Raw genomic sequence first — 23,034 nt, forward strand, 5'->3', positions numbered from 1 at the left:
TCAGGTTGGAGAGATACATAGAAAAAGAAGCAAAGGAGGGAGCTAGTTTTGTTGCTGAGAAATATAGGGACTGAAAATGGAAGCAGGCAGAGACTGGTAAATCATAATCAAGGAGAGGAAGAAATATGGAAGTTGGTGGCAAAGACTGTGCTAAATAACAGAGCCTCTTGGAAACTGAGAGGTACCTGAGAACTTGCAATTCAAATTGTAGTCAAACATTACCTGAGAGCTTGTTACAAATTCAGAATCTCAGGCCTCATGCAGACCCACTGAGTGAGGATATGCAGTTTAGCAAACCACTGGCTGATTTGCATTCTTATTTGATTTTTAAAGCATTGAACTAAAGACACTTCCTAATTTTAAGCTCCCAGTAAGTTAATAAATATATGATAACAAAACCAGGAGGCTTTAAACGTTCCTACTTGACAATTTAGTTCTTTTAACAAACACACACACACACACACACACACACACACACACACAGTACAATGACTATACTAATAACTTCTTTTGAAGTTAAGATCAACTGTCTAAAATCTTAAATTAAGCTTCTCTGTGAATGTCAGGTCCAAGTCCTCTGGGCCCTGATAGAATTGGATGAATAGTATAAAAACCACCACTGCCCGACAGCTGTTTGGAACTCAGAAACTCCCGATGCATCCGGCTCATGTCCGAAACCTGCATGTGAAAAACTTCCTTCTACTATGATGACACTATGCTGCAGCAGGGCCATCTGTATCCCTACCCCAGAGAGAATTTTTTGTGGTACACCAAGTTTTGTTTATGGCCAGACTGAAATACAAGCTTGGCCTGATCAGTATCAGAGAAACCCATATGCAGACTATGTAAGCAAGAGAAAAATGACCTCAAGGGGCACCCACTGCAACAGTACATAAATAAATTGGCAGATGTGTCAACTATGCATATTAGTCCAGGAGTGCAGTTCTTTGGGGACTGAAGTCCAAAGACAAAGACATTTGTGGGTTGCTGGTCAATCTGGAGCATTTCCTCTAATTTTTTTGGATGTGTTTTTGACAGGAGCTTAAGGGCAGTTCAATAAATTAAAATGTATTTACATGGCAATGAAGAATTATCTTGACACACAGAGAGTTATTTAATTACCAAGGTGCATTGCGTGCTGCTAAAGTTAAGACTGTGTCAGCCTTTCTGGGACAAATCTTTATTTTCAGGGCCATGTGGCTCAGCCAGGAATGATCCCCTGGGTTGGAGCTTGTCATTTATAGAAGAGGAGTCTCCTCACTGACCCCCATTTCCATAGACAGCTCTAAACAGATCGGTAATCTCAATGTCAGACATCATGATGAAGTCAGCGCAGCCAAGGCCAAATGTCCCCCTTCAGGGATGTGGCCTCTCTCTCAGAGGAATTGTAAATGAAGTCATACCCCATTTGCAGTCTTCAAAGCATGTCAGGGTTGCTGTCTGTCTGAGTGACATTCAGAGTGTTGTCTTGAGACATCATAAGATAGGTGTATGATAAAAGTCTATGTCCACATTGGCAGCATCAAAGCACAATGACCTCATATTAACAGGGACAGGGACAATTTCCCCAAGCTACACACCATCCAGTCCTATGGGGAAGAAGATGTCATTAAATCCAAGCACCAAAGGCTTTCTAAGAAAGAGAAGATAGGAATCTGGAAGCTCAGGGTTAAACTCTTAGCTTAAATCAGATATGTAGGTGGGGGAAAGCACTTTAGCCCTCCTAGATCTTCTTCTACTTCCAAGTTCAAGGGTTGGTAATTGATTTTGATGAGAGACACTATTGGCAACAGTGTCTTAAATATTCCCTTTTGCTTATTTAAGCAGTGACTTAAATCTTCCCTTTTGCTTACTTGGGTCAAATAGGCCCAAAATGAAAATGAACAGAACTGAGTTCATAATTAGAACCAATAGGTCATTATGGTTGAATGAAAGAACTGTGTCCTGGAAGTCAGGACACCTGGGTCCTGTATCTGACTCAGCCCCTTGTAGGATGTGAGTCCTTGAGGAAGTCACTTTACCTCACCAATTTTTATTTTCCTAAAAAACATGAGGGTTTTAATCGCTAAGGAATTCGTTTCATTCCTAAGCTAAAATTCTATTTAATTCCATTTCTAAAAGCTATAACTGTTTCCTCATCTACTCCTGAATATTAGTGTCCTTCCAGTTGATTTGAAGATTTCTAGCCACTGAACAATGTTATATTCATGCCTTTAGGTCCAGACATCTTGACTTTGGTGGTGGGATCTGACATCAGCCATTGTCCCAATACCCCCCGGCCCACCTGCCGTGGCTATCTACATAAGAGGACTCACTCTGGCTTCATGAAGGGTTGGAGGAAGAGGTGGTTTGTGCTGAAACATGATGGCTGTCTCCACTATTACAAACATAAAAAGGTAACTGAGGGTATGGGTAAGGGCTGGCCCCGGGAGAAGAACAAGAAGCAATAGGCAAAGCAGTCCTATGAACTATTCTGTGTCCCAAGTAGTCTCTTGTATGGTGCCATGTTGCAGGATTCTGGAAACAGTGTTCTCTTCTGTGACTTTTTGGAAACTTTTTCTTTCTTCAAAAGCTTGGAGAATTGTAATTTATTTTCTCTGCTGCTGCATAAATCAAGGCTGGCATAAGTTTCTATCTTGTCTGCTCCTATTTTCATCTTCTCTGTGAAAACTTTCTTATCAAAGCCAAGAAAATAAGAACCAAACTGAATATTTAGAGAAATCAAGGTGGACCTAAGGCAAAGCACAGGTGGCCAGGGCTGAAGAGCTCAGGCACTGTTCCCTGTGTGATAAGACTAGGATGTCATTAATGCTCCTGAGGCAGAGCACCAGGGAAGTGGCCTGGAATACCTTGTTTCATTTTCCAAAATCTCTTAGGTGATTTCTACCTATAGGTGAAAATTGGAATCATCTAGGGAATATTCTCAAAATATGCAAGCTTAGTTCTCCTCCCAGATGTTTCTCATTTGGCAGGTCTGGGATGGAGCCCAGGCCCATACATATGGGGAAAGCATTTCAGGTGATTCTAATGTGCAGTTCACATTTTGTCAGCATAAGTGTTTTATCAGCCCCATGAAATCCAGTGTCTAATACTTTTTAATCAGATGCAAACATGGTAAAAACAGAGGTTTCACGTGGACATCTCAATTTCCAGTTTCTCTTGAAATAGTCTGGGTGTTGGCAGGAGCTAGATGGACTCTTTTTCCTAAGGAGTGCATACACTCTCCCATCTGTTAAAGGACCACCTACTGGCTTCACTTTGACATTATTTGTGAGTTCAAAGCAGGAGTTTTGATTTACCTCATTCATTACACAATCTTATTTTTTCTTCCTTTAATTTATATTACCCTAGTTTCCTAACTTTAAGTTGTACATATATATATATACATATATATATACACATATATATATATGTGTGTGTGTATAGTATTAATTAGTATTAATAGTATTAATTAATAGCTAGATTTTAATGTGTATATATGTATATACACACATATATATATTGTATATACACATATATATGTACATACAATATAAACCATCTATTTGTGACACAGAACATGGGATGCTATGCTTTCATGGAAATGTGAGCCCTATAAACTATTCTGAAAAACTTTGTCTCCCTCCAGTGCAGGAAAATAAAAATTTTCTCTAGTTAGGATGAGAAATGATGATCTATCCTTGATTTCTGTTGTCTGAGTGCTAAAGTGGAATAGACCAGAAGTTTCCAGTCTAGGTGTTATTTCAGAAGCCCCAGAATTTTTCAAAGTACACGGGCAAACTGTCTCCTCTCTTCCTGAATCTCCAAGAGTGGTCCTTGAATTTGTGCATTCTTTTCTAAGCTTTCAAGTTGATTTTGATTTGTAGCCTAGGTGAGTTTCACAACAACAGCTCATCTAAGCTTGCCAATTGTTCTTTCTTGACATTGGTATCCTGAGATTATGTACTTACTGCCTTTGATGGATAATTTGGTTTCCTCTTATAAAACAGTATTAATATTATTAATAATATTAATTAATAGCTAGATTTCAATGTTATTTTCAGCAAAATAAATACATAAAATAACTTTAAGTCAGGCACCCCTTGTTTGAAGATTCCTGGTTTTTGAAATTCAGATGGCATCTGGAGCCAATATTTTAGGTCTGGGTTTGCCAGGCAGTGGTCATAGGACTGGTGTTGCTTGCAGGTGTTGTGTTTGGCTTCCATAGTGTTTTCATAAATTTTTTAATTAAATGAATTCAGGTGAAGCATGTGCTGTGCAATTGGCCATAATCCCCACTACTCTTCATTTCCTTACCCTGAGCCCAGTCATTTGAATTACCCACAAGGCCCTGTTGGGATTTGAGTGTATGAATTCTGGGGTAGAATTTATGTTAAAAAGTTGGAACTTTAGCGATAATAATAGTTAGTGTTAAAATATGTTTTAATTGCCTCTAGTTTTCTTTTGAAAAAAATGTGGATTTTATAGTTTGTACACAAAAGAAAAAGCTATCATGAGCAAATGCAACTGTGACCGTCATTGCCACAATAGGTATCAATATGGAGATGGGAATACAGCTTTATTTTGTTTATAAAGAGCCAAAATCAGATCCCTTGTAGTGCTCCAAATTCCAGAATACATTATGTCTGATCTTTAGAATAGATAGCAATGACTCACAAGAGTTAATGGAGCATAAGAAGAACATAACAGAATAAATTAGCAGAAAATGAACCCGGCCACACAGTATTCATTCATGCAGCAAATATTTATTGAGTGCTTTTTATTAGCCAGGCATTATGGAAGCACTGGGAAGGTATCAAAACAGACACGTAGCCTGCCCTGTTTGTGCTTATAGTTCTGTGGAAGAGACTGTTACTAAGAAATAATCACACAATTGTGATTAGTCCTATAAGTAAAATTATAGGGAGAAGAAAATTGCAGCAGTCTGGATGGAACCAAGAGACAGCCTCATAGAATGCTTTTAAACAAGGGAAGTTCAATATAAAAAGTTCTTAAACTATAATAAAAGAATAAGTATAAAATATAAGAAAATTCTATATGACACCAAGACAGCATATCCAAGAAATGACCAACTTGGAAGGGGGATCCTTCTCTAAGATTTGGGATTCATATCTCATTAGAAAATCAGTTTAATTCACAGGATGGCAGAGCTCATCACTTTGCCAGGCCATTGTTAAGTCTGTAATCATAGGACAAACAGAAAACAACCCTTTCAGGCACAGATCCGGCAGGCAAATCTCAGCTGGTTGTTGCTAGATAGTTATGCAATGAGAATGAGAGTGCTCAGGTGGCAGAAGGCCTAGAGCATGAGGTGTGCATTTTTAGAAAGACTTTGTCAAGAAGTGGTGGTCTGGAAAGGACTGTAAGGCGGGAGGGGTGGGGGCAGGAAACCTAGGGGAAGAGGGAAGTGAGCAGAGGAGATCAGGACATCAGGATGGGCTAGAGACCTATAGCATAGGAAATCCTTATGGAGAGAGTTGCAGGAAGGTGATCACCAGGCCAAACTAGAGCTGCAAGTTTTCAGGAGCACAGCGAGTTCTGGGTGCATGGCTGAGACAAAGCACCCCCCAGTTGTTCATACATTCACACTGTGGACCCACCCTGCTGCAGCTGAAAGAGCAAAAATCATCCCTTCCCCCTGCAATGCTCCTCTAGCACCCTCTACTGAGAAATCTTAGCACTATGCTAAATGTAAAGGAAAATGTAAATGTACTGTAAATGTCAAGGAATTCAGTCTTTTACTACATAGCATATTTTAAGAGTTGAATTTGAACAGAGGCTAAGAGGCAATAAATTGACAATTGGAACAAAAGTAAAATGAATGGTCTAGATAAATTAGAATGGGGGGATATGTAATGAGTTCCTTTTCAAGGATATAACATTTTAGGTGATACCCGAGGGCTGAATAATAATTACCCAGTTGGGATGAGCCTTCTCCAGCCAGGAGAAACAACATGTGTGCAGTCTCCAGGCTAGAAAAAGGTGTGTCATATTTGAGGATATTAGAAAAAGTCCAGTGTAGCTAAAGCCAGAGTGGAAGGTGGAGGGCAGAAAAAGAAGGTCAGGCATAGAAGGTAGGCAAGAAACCAATCACGCAGGCCCTGAGACAGTAAGAGGACTTTTTCATATTCTTCTAACCATAATAGAAAGCCATCAAGTGTTTTAGGTAAGGCGATTTTCAAAAGCTCATTCTGCCTTAGTGTTGAGAATGAATTGGAGGGTGATTAGCGTGGAATGAAAATTCCACTTTGAAAGTCAGTGCTTTCTAGGCAAGAGGTAACAGTCTTGACCCAGGTAAGAGTATTTTACTAGACAGATTTCCAGATATCTTTAAAAACCAGGATTAATAAGATTGGGTAATGGACTAAATGTGGTATCTTAGTCTTTCAGGACGGCTATAACAAAATACCATAAACTGGGCACCTTATAAGCAATGGAAACTTATTTTGCACAGTTCTGGAGCTTGAGAAGTCTGGATTCAAAGCACGAACAGCTTCACTGGCTTTGAGAACCCCCTTCCTGCTTCATAGGAGACCATCTTTTCACATGTCTCACATGGTGAAAGGGACAAGGGATTCTTAGAAGTCTATTTTGTAAAGGTCTTAATCCCATTCATGAAGGCTTCACCCTAGTGACCTAATTTCCAAATATCACACCTCCAAATGCCTCTACATTAAGGAACGAGGTTTCAACACATGAAAGTGTATGTGTGATGATGGGGATATCCCTTCTGCCACTTAGAGAAAGGGTAGATAAGGATGGTTCTGAAGTTTTTTCAAAAGTAAGTGGTTGGATTACTATTGGAACAGGAGCAGATACAGAAGTATAGAATGAAGAAAGGTTAGTAGTTCAGTTTGAATCGAGTGGTATTGTGGTTGACATTGTGGGTGCCCTTTTTATGTAGGCATTTGAATATTCAAGATTGGAGCTAGGAAGAAAAATTGAAAAGTGTGTGTGTGTGTGTTGTGTGTGTGTGTGTGAGAGAGAGAGAGAGAGAGAGAGAGAGAGAGAGAGAGAGAGAGAGAGAGATTATATACAAAGATATATAGAGATATTATAGTATGTCATGTAGTGAGTGTGTGTAGTGTTTAAAGTCACAGAAATTGATGCCCTTGCTAAGGGAGAGAATGTAAAGGAAGAGAGAGAGAGAGAGAGAGAGAGAGAGAGAGAGAGAGAGAGAGAGAGAGAGAGAGCCCTTAACATAAGCAGAAGGTGGGCAGAGAAGGAGAAAATAGGAAAAGTGATTGAGGGGGTAGCCAGAGAGGGATAAACAAAACCTAGGAAGGCGTGTGTCATAGAGCCAAGAGAAAAACTGAAGTTTCAGGAAGGAAGGTGATTACTGTTTCCCCATGCCACAGAGGGACCATGTAACAATGACTATTGGAGAGCATCTGTTCAATTATGCATCACAGAGGTCATTGGTAATTTTGGCAAAAGCAGACTCAAGTGGGTTTAGACAGAGCCAATTCATTAATGTGAGTTGAAATTTGAAAACAGCATTCAGAGACTAGTCTTCTAAAAAGCTTAACTGCAAAAGAGACTTCAGAAGCAGATAACTTAAAAGTGTCTAGTTCATATACAATGAATGCAAATACTAATATCATTGAATTTGTCTGCTATCACTATTTTTCTTTCAATTTGCCCCTCTGTTCCATATTTTCTTTTCCTCATTTTTCTTCCTTTCAGTGATTTAATAGTTTTATTATTCCATATATATCATAGTTATTAAAATTCTTTTATTATAACTTTAAGTTACCTAAAAGTTTGCCTCATACATTGACTTATTAAAGTTTAATGTAAATTAATACTTGTACTATTTTATGGAATTCACAGCACTTAATTTAAATATTATATAAGTAATATATTCATGATGTTTTGTATTTTAATTCTACATAGACAATAACTCCTATGACATATTATTGGTATTATTTTATATTTATCCACATATTTACCTCTCCTATTAATATTCCTCTTCCTGCATCTTCAAATGTTTAGCCTGAGATTATTTTTCTTCTTCTAGCAGGACACTGTTTAGTGAGTGGTCTATTGGTGATGAATTTTTCAGTTTTAGCAAATATCTTTGTCTCTCCTTAATACTTTAAGAATTTTTATTGGCTATAGAATTATAGATTTGGTGGTTGTTTCCTTTCAGAACTTTGAATGTGTCTTTACATTTTCTTTTGACTTTCATTGTGACAATAAGATCTCAACTACTTTCTCAACAGAAAGCTAAGAAAAAACTCTTGTCTCTCTATGCTTTATTTTGTATATATTCTTCTGACATACTTGCAACTGTATAATTAAATAGCAAATTAACTCCATAAAGTTCTGAACTTCAGTACTTACATTTTCACTTCTACTTTCTATTTGATTATTTTTATAATTTCCTGTTTATGCTGAAATTCTCAAGCTTGTCTTTCATTTCTTTTAACATACTAACATCGTCTGTTAAAGTCCATGTCTAATGATTCCTTTATCTGGATGCCCCATAAATTTGTTCTGTCATCTTCCATTTCTGTAATTTTGTTTCTGTTATAAAGATAAAAGTACTCATAATTCAAGGTCATCTCAATCTTATCAGTGCTGGAGTGGTTGTAAGACAACCTTCAGTGCCTGTGAGGGTTGGCATTTGCCTCAGTCACCTAATTTCCAGGGTTATTCTTCAGAGATCTAGCTCAGATCATGACCTATCAGGAATACCTCCTTAACAGATGGTCAGCTCCATAACTGTTGAATGCTCTGTTTATTTCTCAGCCTCTTCAAATGGGTATGACCCTGATGTTGGGTTCTTCTGCTGGGTTTTACCTTCATTAATATTCATTTTCTTCCTAGCTCTGTGCAATATTTAGAGACATATATTTCAACTCTTCCATTTTCTCAGCAGTAGAGGTGATGCTTGACCAACTAGTTTGCCAATACCAAAAGGAGAACTCCAGTGACAACTGACAAGGAAGATGGTATGAGAGAAAAGCTGTTTTTGTCATAGTTTTTAAAATGTAAGTTACCAGTTTAAATGTGAATCCTGGGGGTGGAGTATAGAGAAAGAGAGAAAAAAGTTGAAGACACAAAAGAAGAGGAATGATGGCCAACCTATTTACTATTTATCCTAAAAAAGGTTGGCTATATCAGGCCATTAGTGCCAATAGCAGGTTGAACTTTATGAAAATGAAGACTGAATGTTCAACCAAGTTAAAAATAAAAGGAGGCATTCCCTTTATAATGTAGAAAAACAAGCCAGTTTTTGTTCTGTTCTATGAATCTATATGCAAGAACCCAAATGTGGGTGTGTGTGTGGGGAATTGGGAGGCTCTTCACACACTGGGCTTTACAGATGCTCGAAGAAAAAAGCAGTGTACTGTGCTGTAAATGCTTGTCTCTATTTCAAGAGTTCTGATTGTCATTGCATATTTACTCTGCTGTGTTGGAGAAGGAGTCTAGTGGATGGCATGGCACACACAATGAGAGAAGACTTCATTGTCAACAAAGATTAAAATTGAAAGCATGAAATAGGATTAATTATTTCAGTTACGTATGTTGAATTTCTTTTGTAAGTAGACCTCTTAATCTGCATTTCCTTTTATCAAAGGAAAGTGATGTATACTCCCTTCAAAATTTTCAAGAGGCTAACAGTTCATTTTACAGAATTATAAAGTTCTGTAACTAAATGGAGGCAGGGTAGAGAAAGTGAATAATGTGGGCTCTGAAGGTCATTCTGATTCTACAGACCACAGTCTTAGAATAAAGATTTTATGCAACAACTCTTAGTCAACTAAAGCTTACTAGAAAAGTTGGTAGCTGTTGGGACTTACCCTGGAAACAATCCAAGTGTCATAAGAAAACCAGGCCCAAAGGGTAGGTTTGATTGGACAGTGGAAGGAAACATTAGAGTTGATTTGTGAGAGTACTTTGTAGTTATGTTTATCACCCAATATATCCAGGCAAAGACTGTGTTGGAGCACTTGGTAGAGATGTGGAAAGAGACTGGTGGTGTTAATCATTTGCATGTTTAGTTGATATTGTATGCTAAGAAGTCACCTAGGAAGAATGTAGATTATAAAAGAAGAGAGCTGAGAACCTAGCCCTTAGGTAGAAGACAGATTCTGTCAGAAGTCTGGCACAGGGAGGAGGGTTTGGTAATAGATCCAGAGATAGCCAGTGGGCTAAGAGGAAAACCAAAGGGTTCCGAGGAAATGTGTTTTGAGAGGATGGAAGTGATCAGTAGAATGAAAAGAGGTTGTTCATGAGACAAGAACCTCTTAGTCAGAAAGTGAATCTGTCTTGCTGTGACTGGTCTTGTTTGGATTATCTAGATTTTTAAATTTTGGGTTTTTTTCAATGTAAAATCACATTTGTCTTTGCCATCTCAAGGGAGAAGGGGGAAACCCCTTTGAAAACACATTTCTTTCAACTAGTTTTTATTTCTCTTCTCCTTTCCTAATGCAAACTTTTGGAAAGAGATTTCTCACACTCTTTCTCAATTCTTTTTCTATCCCACTGCAGTCAGGTGTCTGCTTGAGCAATATAGGTGGTTATTTAAATAATGATCATGCTGGATTATCCAAGAAGAGTGTGCAAAATGAGAAAAACAACAGGTCACCAGAATGTCATAGGAAATTATATCTACTTGATAAGGCTTTTATGTGAATTAAATTAAGTTACATTCAATTAAGTTACATGCAAACCAATCACTACAAGGGCTGTTACATAATTTCAAATACTATACTAGAGTACATCTCCTTTCTCCATTCTTGGCAAATTGCTTGTGATCATGTAACTAATAACTGAATACAGATTCAAAATCAAGTATGCTTGGTTAAAAGGATCAAATCATGTTCTTTCTTTATACTACGTCAAGCTTCCATCCTAGTGCTTTCCTTCTCGTTTTTGTGACTACTTGCAAACTCCCTGCCCCTACAGACTATAGACTCTGACCCAGCTCCTGTCACACCATGGTGCTTTGCCTACCACAGTGGATCTGGTTCTAATGCAGATCTCAGCTATCTCTGGTTTCCCATCCCACCTGTTTTACTGTCCTGTCATTCCTAGCAAAAGGTATGAGACCACAAAGAGGCAAATGGAAGACCTATTAAGTAAAATTTGTGACCATGATTCTGAGTCCACAGGAATAAAACAAAGACATACCCATGGAAAGTGCCTTCACCATTCAGAAAGAATGGTGTGTGTGCGCGCGCGCGCGTGTGTGTGTGTGTGAGAGAGAGAGAGAGAGAGAGAGAGAGAGAGAGAGAAACAGACATAGAGAGACATAAACTCAATATAATAGAGACCTTAAGGAAGTCTCCAAGTTTTCATAATTCATTGGAACCTTATTTGTAATTTAAGAGTCACCCAGTAGGTGGAGTCACTTACTCACAGTTTTTCATATCCCCTGGTAGACGGCAGTTTGAATCAAAATTCTTATTAATGTTGGAAAATACATGAGAAATAATTTATACCTACCTTCTTACTTTCCCAAATAATAAAATAAACTCTAAATATAGAGTTTACAACAAAAGGCCTAGCACTCAACTCAAGTAGTTAATGTCCACTGAAATATCTGGATTGATACTGGTTACCTGCCTCCAACTTTGAGTAACTTCCCTTATGAAGCCCATGGAATACCATAAGCGGCTACTTCTGGCTTAGGAGGGTGTTATGATATTAGAGGGAGATTTTATATCATTGGATGACCATGTTTCTCAGGATGATAACCTTTTTGGACCTACTTCTATTGAAAAGCCTGCCCCAAACGAGGACATTTTAGAACAGAAATTCACCTACTCCTTTGCTTTTCTAACTTTCTTCTACTACCATCTGCTTTTCCCTGCACAACAAAATCTCACCTTCCATAACCTCAGTAAATTGTAAAAAAGCAAGGCTTTGTTTTCATGCCCACTGTTAAGAGATTTATTCCTGGGAGAAATTCACATTTATTCAGTTATACACCAAATATTTATTGATAACTTACTTATAGGCTAGGGATAGAAGTGTAAAAATGATAGAAAAGGCCAACAGTTTTATGGAATGATGTTTTTCTATAGAAAAAAGACAGAATATATAAGGTGATCTTACATTGTGATAAATTATTTGGATTTGAGTAAGTAAAATTTCTGACCATAAAATCCAGCATGATCATTATTTGAGAGTGGCTGACAGGTGAGATGAGATTCAGAGGCTATTTCCAAGGAATATCAAAGAAGCTTGTCTGTAAAGATAATGAGTAAGGTATTAAACAAACAACAACAACAAAAGACGTGGGAGAATGAATAGTCAGCAGAAACAGCTAAAATAAAGGACCTGAGGCAGAAGCACAAAACTATTCTCAATCATTATATACCTTTGGGTAATTAATCAGATTGCTTCGTAAGCGTTGCTACCTCGTATAAAGAAAGATACTAAAGGAAATCAAGTTTAAATGAGGGAAGGAAGGGCTCTTTCTGGAACCTGTCAAGCATGTATCCTTCCCCTAGTGTGTGGGACTGGGTAAATGAGTACAGCCTTGTGACACCCATAGAGGGTACACCAGTAAAAGGAGAGAAGGACGTCATAAAAAATCAGAAAGACCCATTGATGGGACAAACTGACAATTCCAAGTATAAATGATCAGTACTTAAAAGCAGCTCTTTCAAAAGCTTTATTAAAAAAAAAAAAAACTGCCTATCTCTAGCTCTCTGAGTGTTTCTCAAAATGTGACTTGAGAACAGCAAATTAGAACCACCCAGGCACTTGTCAGATACCCCAGGCATCACATCAGATCTACCAAATCTGAACTGATGCTCTGTAGAATTTGTATTTTCACAGAGCTTCAGCTCTTCAAATAGTATGCCCTTCTTTCTCCTTGCACGGGTTCAGTTCTTCTAAATAGGAAGAGGTTAAACACCTCGAGAGAAAAGATCAATGCATGCAAAAACCTTCAAAACACTAAAGAGTTGTTAAGAGATATTTAATTTTTCCCTTTAGGAAAAAAAAAACATAGGTTTATTTTTGTAGTTCATGATTTCTTATCTATAATATATTTAAAGAGGCATTTTTCTTTCTGGGTTTGAATAAAGAAAGAGCATTAGGCATTCTTCAAGGCCACAATATTATTTTTCCTATGCATGCTGTAATTTTGTGGGCTGTAATGTGTTCTCCCTAAATGTTAAAAGCACAGAGCCCTCACCTCATCCTGGTTTGGGGACACAAAGAGGAGGAGTTCTGTTAGTGAAAAGTGGGTTGGGAGAATGCAATTTCAGCTCTGCAGTAGAAAACAATGATGATATAACAAATGGATCTGGAATAATAAAGAAAATCAGTATGTTCCTCATTTACATTGGAATCTTTGCATTTGATTTAGAAAACTATGCCCAAAAAACTACAATAAAATTAACTACAATAAAAAAATGACAATAAACCTATCTTCCATCTTAATTAGATACTAGAATTACATACTAGAATCTTTCCACTGATCTAACTCCAATAATCAAACAAAAGACCATGATTATCCACTTGCCTGGCATGATATAACCAGGTATTTTTAAAATTTTCTTATAAATTTCCTTTTTTTTTTAATCTCCAAAAAATTGAAGAGAAAGCACATAACTTCTTTCTCACGTAGGTTTTTCTAATAGGGCATAATGTCTGATAGCATTAGCAGCAGTAGTCTCTGTAGCAGGGCCTTTGGAAAATATGTTTCTGAAACTGACAACATTTACTCAAAGACTATTAAACCACTGTTCATACTTCTTCAAAGACGTTTAACCAAAATATTATTAGAGTGGAAATCATTTTATGGCTCTGTAGTACATTTTTTTTTTCATGAAATGGCCTTATCCCATTTATCTGCTAGATCAGCAAAAGAATTAGCCAATTAAAGTTATTGTCCTTTTTCTTCATGAGAAATTCTTGGGGAACAAGCTCCAGAATAGACAATTAAGATAAATTATTCATGAGGTACAAATGTCCTTTGCATTTTTCCCTTTGGGATAAGTTTATCATCCTTGTTTACATGAAGGGTATTTGCTTGCAGATCTGCCCTTTTACTTCAGAACTAAGATAATGTTTCCATTTAAACTGAGTCATCCTTGTCCTAAATATTGCATAATGGCACAGTCTGCCATCTCCTGTTTGCTTTGGCCAAACACAATGACAAGGCAAACTAGGCTATGGTTCCTAAGTCTCTTTGTACTCACTGCCATTTTGTGTGGTGGTCAGATGTGTTTGTTATATTGCAAGGAATTATAACATTGAATTAGCTGCATAAAATTCTACTCAGGCAATCTTACAAAGCTTGCAAATGGAGTGCCTGCTCTAGCTATGAAAAATGTGTTCTGAAAGCACAGAAGGAACATTTGCAACTTGAAACTTTTCATCAGAAATTGAGAGAGCTCAAGGTCAGTTTAATATTAATTCTTCCCCCAGTTCTTTCATCTAAGAGATATCAAGTTGCATTTGAATCTGGCAAAGAGATATGAATTTAGGCCAGCTTAGCCTTCAAAGGACAAATTTCTTGAGAAATATTCTGTATCCATTTATTAAGTCTTGAGTATCATTAGATTATTTTAAGGTGAAAATGACCAAAACTTGCCTTTTCATTGAAAGGGAAATTCATTTCTGGTAAGTTGAAATTGCTTTTGAATAATTTATAGGGAACAGAGAATTCATCAACTCTGATATCATCAGCAGCCATGAGATTGCATTGTTCTATAATGGGTGCTATGGGAACTAGGAAGCTGGAGTTGGTTAGCATGAGAATTTCGATCGAGAATCTCATGTAGGTTAAAGGCAGGTAATATTTAAAAAAGGAAAAGCCTGAGTTAAAACTAATTATACACAAGTAACCTTTTAAAAAATAGCTTGCCTGTAAAAGAAACTCTGTAGTCCTCCCACCCAATATTGACATTCCACCATTGTGAAGTTGGCTGGGGCCAATATGCAACCCTCTTTCTCCTAATATCACCTCCACCCTTTCCTCTTTTATATTAGGTGAGGACATGATGGTAACAGGAACAACAAGATAAAGAAAGAAAACCAAATACAATTAAAATACAATAATCCAAATAAAATAAGTAAAGACTTCAAATTCATTATTGATTGATTCCCTATTTGTTCTTTTCAAATGTTGGGATTCCTTTTCCCACTCTTACATAAATGTATACCTTTGTGTATAATGAATTATATCCTCAGCCCTTTTTGTTCTTTATTTTAATATAGGCTCTTCCTAAGTTGTCAAGCCTGGCCTCAACTTTGCAATTCTTCTGTCTCAGCCCCTCAAGTCACTGGGATTATAGGCATGTGCCACAGTGCCTTGCTCTTCCACTCTTTGGGGCATGATTCTGAAATGTGCTATCTTAAATCCCATCCCCAATTCATCAATTTATAATCTAGGGACTTTTGCAATATACCATGTTTAATCTTCTTGTTCATTAATTTTAAGTACTCTTACTGACCATTTTTTATATGTAAGGGAGATGGATAATCATTATATTAGAAACTAAGTTGAATAAGACAAAATTCCTACACTCATAATAGGTGCTGACTGATCCAAAACTTCTAATGTGGATATGACTTGCACATGCAATGTAGGAAACAGAATTCCATCTGGAAGCAACATCCTGAGGAAGGGCCAGACAGGATTGTGTTGAGATTCAACCAGTAAGTAGGCCAATTGGATTGCATCATAAAGTACTGTACATGGAAAAGACTAATGGAGACTTGGACTGTAAAGATAAGCCAAATACTAAAGAACCTTGAATTCAAACTGTAAAGTTTCACCTTACTTCCGTGTTGATGAAGAACCACTAAATGGTTTTGAACCCTAGAAGCATAACTGAAAATGAATGGAAGCTTTTTGGAAGACTTTGAGGTGGTGCTGGAAACTTGGGATATAGGATAAATTAGGAAACCTTTAATTTAAACAAGAAATAAGAGACTGAATTTGAGTGGTGGCACTGAAAATTAAAGAAAATCAACCTTAGGAAAATCTTGTTTAAGTATCTGCTAATCTGAACCTCCTGCTGCTATCCTGCACCCCTTTTACCAGTCTTGAATCCTCTGTGCCACTGTAGGCACCTTCTTTTTTGATTCCTTTATGAATTATTTCAGCTTATACGCTATTACTGAAGCAGATGTTAATATATCATAAATTTTTCTTTAATAGTTTGATAATGATATTTTAATATAATTGTTCTGTCTTATAATCCTATGTAGTTTTATTTACACATTTTAAAAATGTTAGTCTGAAATCTCTAGACTGCCAAAGATCAGGAATTTGTAGAAATCTTGTAAAGTTCCAGGTCATCATTTGAGTTTGTGGGACTCAAAATTCTCTAACCATCTCCAAGGTGTATATTCTTGAAGGAAAATATCCCAACATTCACACTTTTAAAAAATATATATATTTTTAATTTTTTTAGTTGTATACAGATACAATATCTTTATTTTGTTTGTTTATTTTTATGTGGTGCTGAGGATCAAACCCAGTGCCGCACATATGTGAGACAAGCGCTTTGCCACTGAACCACAACCCTAGCCCCACAACATTCACACTTTTTGAGGGCAGTCTTACATTTGCCCATCACCTGCAGCCCAGAGAAGGAGAGGTATCCCCTCACTTGTTACCTCATGGAAGGTTTCACTTCTTTTTTTTTTTTTTAACATTTTCTAGTTTATGAGTATTCTAGAAACATGTTCAGAATACCATAATATCTGTAACTAAGCACAATCTCAATCTGCATTTTGCTTTTTTTCTAGAAAGTTCTTTCTATGACAAATAATATGCTACACTCTTCCTGAATCTAAGTCCTTTTATTGTTGTTGCATACCAGAAGCTGACCAGTTTCAAAGGTGAATGCCAAGTCTCCTGTGATTCACTTCCTTATAAGAGGGAGCAGGAGGTGAGAGGAATTTCCTGCTGGAAGCTAATGGTTCACTGTACAGCGCACCTGGACAAGCCTGTTTGACCATCCAGTGATGTGGAGAGGAAGGAAATTGTTGATTAAAGAATGTAAAGAGGATATTTTCAGGGACAGGGAGTGCAACAAACTTGTCTTGAGCTGTGTTTGATTAGATTCACTGAGTATCCGTGTGCTGAGAATCTTGGCACATATGCACAAATTGATAACCTTTGTTATGTAAACCAAAGGCCACAGGTGTGGGACACACACTGCAAATAAAAGCACACAAATATTCTCTATATTAACATTATGAAACTAAAATTATTTTAGTTTCACTATAATTTTGTGACAGTTCCTTTTGACTTACTTCATTTCCTATGAGTAAGAAATGAAATTAGTGATAGAAAATACTATGCATACTATAAAACAGTGAAAATTTCAATGTTTTGTTTTTATTAGACATTATTTCTTTATTTTATATAACTACCAAATGATAATGAACAAATAATTTGCTAAAATATTGTACAAAATTTTTATGAATATTCTGTTACATTATTGGAAGCAAATAAATCCATGAGACTTCAGGGATTCTTCTTGAAAGTCTGTAACTTACCATTTTCAGCAATAATCAAAAAAACAAGATGAAGTTTGATCATTAAGATCAGAGTCACAAACACAACAATGTCTAATATCACAAAAGTTAGGTTTAAACTCAAATGACTTTTATAATTCGAAAGTTGTGGGTAGGATACAGACTCCAGAAAGAGAAACCACATGGGTATTGATGTGATACCAAAATTGCCAAGGGGTTGAAGTGGACTGTAAACATCTAGAAAACAGAACTGAAATAATAAATGTAAAAATGCTTACTCTCTGTTAACTGTGAAGTTATTATTTATGTAATAATAGCACCAGAGAAGCCCTACTCAAACCCTGTGTCAAGGAAGAAGGAGGACAACTGTCAGAGAAAAAGACAAAATTAAGTATTAGTATTAGGAAACTAATGGGGGGGAAAAAATAAAAGGAACGTGGCATATCAAATTCCTGAAAAATAAGATAGTGAAGATAGTGGGTAGAGAATAATATTGAGGTATTCAGAGTAGTCCATGGGGGAGAAAATTATGAATAATATATTCAATGTATTGTTATTCATAAGTAAATCATTTTCAAATTGATAGTGTATGCATTTTTCTACAATTATAGCTTTCCTGATTTTCTGGTGTTAAATTGTCTTTTCTTTTTAAAAAGAAATAATGGGGGCTGGGGATGTGGCTCAAGCGGTAGCGCGCTCCCCTGGCGTGCGTGTGGCCGGGGTTCAATCCTCAGCACCACATACAAACAAAGATGTTGTGTCCGCCGAGAACTAAAAAATAAATATTAAAAAAATTCTCTCTCTCTCTCTCTCTCTCTCTCTCTCTCTCTCTCTCTCTCTCTCTCCCCACCACCCTCTCTTAAAAAAAAAAGAAATAATGGTAGATATTTTCCTAAACATTCCCCCTTGAGAAAAAATTTTAAAAGAATTGAAAAGTATGTCTCATATCCCATTTTACCTTTTCTGCTCTTGTAATGGATAGTCCAGTCCAGTGATCCTTGAATTTATTTATGACATAAATCTTCAGAAAAATTTTAGCATATATCCCTACTTTATTTATTAATCCAATAATATTGAATAATATTTTATTTATTAATTTAATTCATATTGCCCTCATAATATATGTAGATATTTTGACATTTACACAAAAATAAAAATTTTAAAAGGCAAATAAAGAAAATAACTACTAAAACTATTTTACTTATTAAAGTTCTAAAAAAAATTTTCTGTGTTCTCTTTCATCTTAAAAACATTGTAATTGAGATCACTTGAATAAATATACCTGCTTATTTTAAAAAAGTCATTCTTTGACTCAGGAATTCAAAGTCCTACTTCAGAATTTAGCTTATTTTCCTATGTAATTTTAATAGCTGTCATAACTAAAACAAATACTTCTCAAAGATACCAGCCATCTGAATGGAAGAAGTACTTTATTGGCTGCACTTTCTGAATCCTGGTTCTCATATTGCAATCTCATCCACCAATTATGCAAAAATTTTTCCTTTAAATATGGATAGTAAATTTCCATCTTCCCTGATAACAGTCAATCATCCATGCAAACTAGCTGGGCAGTGGTGCATTTTACATCTTATATGGAGATGTGAAAATCCAGGTTCTTTAAATGTGCAGATATCCTCTTTTATAGCTGGAGTCCACTATTTATGCCAGCTAAATCATTAGAAACATTCCCAAAATGCTTTCTTCATAACTTGAGTTTCTTTCTAGAGCCATTCCTTTCTCATTTATTATTAACATGTGACCTTTACCTTGAAGGGGCAAATCAAGCTCATTTTTTTTCAAATATCTGCTCTGTAGTGCACTATTGATAGCTACTTGGCATCACACACACACACACACACACACACACACACACACACATAAAATCAGCAAACTTGGCAGGCAAAGTTTGGTTATTAGATTTTTGTATTAATAAAAAGGAAGCAATTCATCTTTAAATTTGATATATCTCCCTGTAAGACAACCAGCATACCTCTGTATTGTACAAAAGATTTTATGCTCACTGACCCCACATCATAGAAATTATTATAAGAAAATTTTAAAATATATAAAGTATTCTAATTCCTCAATTCACCCAAGACACGTTAACTTAACAGTGCACTATGCTGAATGTGAACACCTGGCCATGAGTGTACAGTCTACACTCCATGTTTTGGAACTCTGTTGACTTCAGCAGGCAGAGCCCTCAAGTACAGGTTCTTAACTTGTGACACTTTGAAATACAAAATTCAGATGATGCCAGGGACAGCTATATACAAAACATTTGTAAATTTTAACTTGTTATATTTTAGGCAGAAGTCTAAAAATAGAAGTTTTATTATTTTCTTCTTCCTTTTCAGTCTCTGAGATGCATACAACAGATACCAAGGTCTTATCAGTTTGTATAATGGGCCTTTTTGAAAACTAATTGATTGTCAAAGGCCAGTGGTTTAAGTGACAAAATTTGCTCATTAACATTTCAATTGTCTATATAAACACAGTAGACTTTTTACAGAGAGTGTGTGTACACAAATTGATTGATTTTTACCAAGAACAAATCAAAACTGAAAAAAATTGAAGAGCTGAAAAATAATTGTAGATATTTAAAAATTTTTAAGGAACATTATTGAAACAAAAAGAAATTCTAAAAAATACTCCTCTAGAGATCTTTTCTAATGCACCAACGGGCCTGAGAGGAAAGGAAATCCATATTACAAAACAGTTTTGGAGCAAGAATTTCATGCTGATTCATAGATCACACAGGCCTTGGCCTTGTGTGCCCTGAGTTTTTACAAAAAGGACCTACACATATCTTTTCTTGGTTCACTGAGAAAGTTCTAAATGTTGTTCTCCCTACAACTAGAAAAGATACTTTGACAACTGTTGGTACCACCATTATCAGAATTTTGTGATAATTATTCAAAACTCTATCAATTTGAGGTTACACACTAAAAAATTTAATTAAGGATTTGAGGTTAAACACACAAAAAAAATTTAATTAAGGATTACTATTTGTCTAAAACAAATATCCAATGAATAAAATAATGAAAACACCAGCCTTTCACATTTTGTTTTAATTGATTTTTCATGAGGTTGATAGAATAAAATTAGGGGACCAGCAAATAATTATAAAAGCATAAGCAAATAAAATGAGAATGATTGAGCCATATAAAATTACCAAAAGTAAGTAGTTATCAGAAATTGTAAACAATGTTTTCATATGTGCAAAGTTATATATTCTCATGATATGTGTTTATTTCTGAAAAAAACTAACCTATCATCTATGACATTCATTTTTATAATGACAGATTTCAGAAATACAGTTTATTCTCATTATTCTCAGTAGCTATGTTCTGTAAAGTCATAGTAAACTCTGAATTAGCGAATAGTGAACAATTGATCTGAGGGGAAATACAAGGTTAAATTCCTATAAGCCTCTATTCACATTTCCATCAACCAATCGATACATAACCTTGTTTTATGTGTGTTTCTGTTTAAAGATATCTCATTTAACTATATTGTTGATTCATTAGTAATGAACTCACAGATTATCCCACTATAACTTATGTCTGAATCTAGCTCGCCTAACATAGATATTTTCTTCATAAGGAACCGCACAGCTTTCTTGTACTTCAAAATATTAGATAGCACTTCAGCACTAAGTCGGGGCATTTTAAACAGTGAAATCACCACCTTCAACAACAAAATATAAAAATGCAAAAGAAAAACCTCAAAAAAAATGTGACATTAAATAGGAAAGGATACTTGTTTATAGTATAAAAATTGAAACAAGAAGGCAAAGCATTGTCTTCCTCAATCTTAGCTAGGGACAAGGGCATTGCATGAGTCAAATTATTTTTTTTCCATATGCACATGACCATCAATGACCATGAAAGATTTCTGAGTATTGATTGGGGGGTTTAAAAATAAATTTTAGCAAGAAGGAAAATCCACAAATATGGAATCCATAAAAAATTAGGATCAAGTTTCCCTTTTAAAACTTGAAGAAATAAATTAATGGAATTAAACAGTGAAACACAAAAGATGATTTTTCTTTCATTGTCAAGTTTTGTTTTTAAAAAGGAGGAGGGTATAATAGTAAAAAAAAAAAAAGTAGCAAATATCTATTGAGTTTATTATAAACAAAATAAGACTTTGCCAAACACTTAATAAGTTTTTGTTTTGTTTTGTTTTTATTTCAACAACCACTTTCCCATTTACAAATGAGGAAGCCAAGGCTTAGAGAGGGAAGTACATTTCCCCAGCTCACTCAGTTGCTAGTCAGCTGAGCAGGATCTCACCTCATCTAGGTTCCAAAGTCAGAGTGCCCTTGTAACTCTATGCTGTGTGACTTTCCTAAAAATAATTCTAGTCTTGATTTCTAAATAAATTGATTAACATAATATCATTTTGTGGCTAAAACTGAGTTGCATTTTTTAGGCAATTTATCTTTTGTTCAGATGCTTATAAACTTTTCATTTAAATTATTAATTTTAACCATGAATAATTATTCTGTTGATATTCTTATAAATCCCGTGGGGGGGGGGGGGAGCATAATGTAGTCTGACAACACAATCTTTTTTTCTTATGTTTGTTCAAGAACACATTCTTTTGAGTTTACAGTACTTTCTCAGAAAGAAATAAGAAAATATGTTCTTCCAGGAACACAGATGATTAAATATATATTATGTATCTTAGGATGCTCTCTACATACGAAAACGGAGGTATCATTTCTGCCTCTTGTTAAAAAATGACTAAATTTTCACAGGGATAAATACCTTTGGGCATTTAGGAATTGACCAACAAATCGACACTTTAAATACAGTTTTCAAATGTCTTTGATTTTCCTGAAATTCTCTAGATGATTCTAACTCCTTGTAAAGATATTTACTACCTATAGTGAATCAGTCCATCCAAAGCTTGGATGAATGAGAACTAGATATTAAGAACTCTCTTCTGATATGTAAGAGAATTGTCTAAATTTCATTTCTGGTGCTCTTGTGAACATAAAGGTGTCCATGTCCTTGAAGTCAATTCCCAATGTGAGAAAATACAAATGCAAACAGCACCTTTTATCTCCATGAAGTGATGTGTATTGAGGCAGTAGTAAAGGGAGAGGGAACAGTTACCAAGAAAGTGAGCTTAATAGTTCCACTGAAATAAAGTGGTGAAGGGACTTAAAAAACAGTGAAAGAAGTCTGAGCTTTATTCTGAAAATTATGAGAACTCATTGGAGGCTTCAAACTAAGGTGTGGTACACTCATATTTGCATTTTTTAAAGATTTGTCATTGAAACATGGCGGTATGAACTGCTCTTTAGGAAGGAAATTATTTGAAGAGATGTTTAAGGTAAACGTTTTATTCGCCCTCGAGGTACAATAGGAAAAGTATAGCTTTCTGGAAATACTCCCCTAGGGCAACCACCTTATGAGAACAGAAAGAGATTTTTTTTCTCACCCACCTGGAAGACTCCCCAGCTTCCAGTGTCCCAAATGAGCAGTTACCCCAAAGAACAGCCTTTCAGCACTGATAAATTTTGCCTCTTTCCTGTAAATTTTGGGTTTAGTTACAAAA

At 35.8% G+C, this 23,034-nt stretch overlaps 1 protein-coding gene across 1 annotated transcript in view; it reads left to right on the plus strand.

The window, feature by feature from the left end:
• The window catches only part of LOC114086516 (uncharacterized), a 110,934-nt gene that overhangs the window by 53,322 nt on the left and 34,578 nt on the right, over positions 1-23,034 (plus strand). The window contains exon 8 of the mRNA XM_071612811.1: positions 2,218-2,396. Within this exon, the coding sequence (XP_071468912.1) occupies positions 2,218-2,396 (179 nt within the window). The remainder of the gene's footprint in view (positions 1-2,217; positions 2,397-23,034) is intronic.

This window comes from Marmota flaviventris, chromosome 5 (genome assembly GCF_047511675.1).
Source record: "Marmota flaviventris isolate mMarFla1 chromosome 5, mMarFla1.hap1, whole genome shotgun sequence".
NCBI lineage: Eukaryota > Metazoa > Chordata > Mammalia > Rodentia > Sciuridae > Marmota > Marmota flaviventris.